At 34.5% G+C, this 3,102-nt stretch overlaps 1 protein-coding gene across 1 annotated transcript in view; it reads left to right on the plus strand.

Annotated features, from left to right (window-relative positions):
* The window catches only part of GALNT5 (polypeptide N-acetylgalactosaminyltransferase 5), a 46,961-nt gene that overhangs the window by 17,926 nt on the left and 25,933 nt on the right, over window positions 1-3,102 (plus strand). The window contains exon 2 of the mRNA XM_005859399.2: window positions 651-817. Coding sequence (XP_005859461.1) covers window positions 651-817 — 167 coding nt within the window. The remainder of the gene's footprint in view (window positions 1-650; window positions 818-3,102) is intronic.

The following is a 3,102-nucleotide window of genomic DNA, read 5'->3' on the forward strand; positions in this document are numbered from 1 at the left end:
AAACATATAATTTATTTGGCACTTGGCAGAAAGCCAGTTGGAAGGACAATCATAAACTACCTGGTAGCATTATATAATTCTGAATGTTCTCTCATGGTAAATAATCTAATTAGGATAACAAACTACTCCCATTTGGTGAATTTCTTTGCCAAGAACTGTGCTAGGCATTTTATGAATATTCTCACTAGGCTGTAAAACTCAGTTCAATAAGAACCATTACTTCATCTCACAGATGAGGAAACTGAGGCACAGAGAGATTAAGTAAGGTATTAATGAATAAAGATCTTAGAAATATTGGTGGTTGGATTCAAAATAGTGTCTAACCATCTGCAAAGCCCATGTCCTTTCCACTACAGCCTGATGCCTCCACAGGAAGTTCTCATGTCTCACATTGTTAGTCCTTTTACACCAACTCCTGTTAGTGGCTATTCTTCCTTTGCTCTTTTATTTTGTTTATACCCCTCCCCAAGAAAAAGCACACAATAGAATCCTCTTTGATATATATAGATAGATGAATAGATAGATAGATAGATAGATAGATAGATAGATAGATAACAAATATACACACACAATCGTACTTTATAACTCTTAAATCCATCCTGTGGATCCTGTTAGCACATCGCTTATGCTCAGCTTGTATTCTGGCCCAGGTGTGCAAAGCAGCTCGTTCACAACAACCTCCCAACCACCAGTGTCATCATGTGCTTTGTGGATGAGGTATGGTCCACTCTCCTGAGGTCTGTTCATAGTGTCCTCAATCGCTCTCCTCCGCATCTCATCAAGGAGATTCTGCTGGTGGATGACTTTAGCACCAAAGGTAAGAAAACCAATCCTGAAAAATCAAAGTTTGATATAAAACAAATGCAGTTTGGATGAATGGCAAAATTACAGGGTAATCTGATAAAGCATATACATTTTACAAATGCCAAATCATCGTTCCTAACAACCATCCGGGGCCCTGTCCAGTTAGCTGTCCCAAACTTCCTTTCAGCTGTGACTTCTCTGCCATGCAGGAGTGATTTTCTAACTCTAGCCCTTTGGAGATGGGCACTATGAAATCTAGAAACTAGAAAATGTTCTCTCAATTGCACAAACATATTTTTTATGGGATCTAATAAGCAAATACCCCACAATTAATGGGGTGCCTTTCCTATAAATAGAGTTTGAGTTAGACTCTATGGAAAACAAGGAAATGGAAGGCCTATGGCTTCTTCCTCAAGAGCAAAACATATTATATTTTCAGCTAAGTGTTAAGAAGATGAATTGCCAATGGGACCAGAGAGATGAGGTTCTAACGGAGTTCAGAAGCAGAATCCTCCATTGTAGGGCTTTACATTTGTTTTGTTTATTACAAAGAAGTCTCTCTCTCTCTCTTTGGATTGTCAAGTAATTTGTGTGTGTAAGTGGTCCCAAGACTACCAGAGGTCCCATGACTGCCATGTTATAAATTCCCCAAATGCAGCCAACTTCCATAAAGTTTAGAAAATAGCGAAGAGATGACAAACCTTAGTAGAGCAGGTTAGCCTTGTTCATGACCACAATGACAGCCAATGATCACAGCCTCAGAGTTTCCCACCGGAATCACACGGAGCTCCTGAAGCAATGAGATGCCTAAGGAAAACTAGTTGAAAACTTTAAGAAAGCAGACACAGAAATAGTATGTAGTTACCAAACAGGTAGCAGTCTCTTTAGGAATGGCGTATCCAGGTTTTGTGGGATCTGAAGTTTCTATGGAGTCTTTTTAAGAAAAATACAAAGTGAGTAGGAAAAAGCAGCAGAAGTATTCCTAAAGCCAGTCCTCCCTGGGAATGTTAATTGCACATAGAAGTGACCACAAGCCACATCAAAATACCTCATAACCCCCCCACACACACACACACATACACACACACACACACACACACCTTCCTTTAGCTGGACATGGAACAAGACCGAGTAGGTGTGGTGGAGGGGGATGTCACAGCAGGAAGTGACAGTGTTCTTAAGCAATTACAGTCGCAGTATCTTTCTTTTGCAAATTTTTCAGTTTACATACTTAGCCTCTTCCCTGGGCCTTAGAAGGGGATTTTGTTAAGGGGGGTGGGGGGTGGTGGTGGTGGTACAACTTTAATTTATTTCTAGGTAAATTTGCCCCTGGACTTACAAGTACTCAGAAAAGGTGATCCCTCCTGTGTGTAATTTGGCAACACAGAGAAGAAGGATTTGAGATTTAAAAAAACAGTTGGAAAAAGAAGAGGAAAGAAAAGAAAAGAAAAGAAAAGAAAAGAAAAGAAAAGAAAAGAAAAGAAAAGAAAAGAAAAGAAAAGAAAAGAAAAGAAAAGAAAAGAAAAGAAAAGAAAAGAAAAGAAAAGAAAAGAAAAGAAAAGAAAAGAAAAGAAAAGAAAAGAAAAGAAAAGAAAAGAAAAGAAAAGAAAAGAAAAGAAAAGAAAAGAAAAGAAAAGAAAAGAAAAGAAAAGAAAAGAAAAGAAAAGAAAAGAAAAGAAAAGAAAAGAAAAGAAAAGAAAAGAAAAGAAAAGAAAAGAAAAGAAAAGAAAAGAAAAGAAAAGAAAAGAAAAGAAAAGAAAAGAAAAGAAAAGAAAAGAAAAGAAAAGAAAAGAAAAGAAAAGAAAAGAAAAGAAAAGAAAAGAAAAGAAAAGAAAAGAAAAGAAAAGAAAAGAAAAGAAAAGAAAAGAAAAGAAAAGAAAAGAAAAGAAAAGAAAAGAAAAGAAAAGAAAAGAAAAGAAAAGAAAAGAAAAGAAAAGAAAAGAAAAGAAAAGAAAAGAAAAGAAAAGAAAAGAAAAGAAAAGAAAAGAAAAGAAAAGAAAAGAAAAGAAAAGAAAAGAAAAGAAAAGAAAAGAAAAGAAAAGAAAAGAAAAGAAAAGAAAAGAAAAGAAAAGAAAAGAAAAGAAAAGAAAAGAAAAGAAAAGAAAAGAAAAGAAAAGAAAAGAAAAGAAAAGAAAAGAAAAGAAAAGAAAAGAAAAGAAAAGAAAAGAAAAGAAAAGAAAAGAAAAGAAAAGAAAAGAAAAGAAAAGAAAAGAAAAGAAAAGAAAAGAAAAGAAAAGAAAAGAAAAGAAAAGAAAAGAAAAGAAAAGAAAAGAAAAGAAAAGAAAAGAAAAGAAAAGA

The sequence above is a fragment of the Myotis brandtii genome, unplaced genomic scaffold, assembly GCF_000412655.1.
Source record: "Myotis brandtii unplaced genomic scaffold, ASM41265v1 scaffold125, whole genome shotgun sequence".
Lineage (NCBI taxonomy): Eukaryota > Metazoa > Chordata > Mammalia > Chiroptera > Vespertilionidae > Myotis > Myotis brandtii.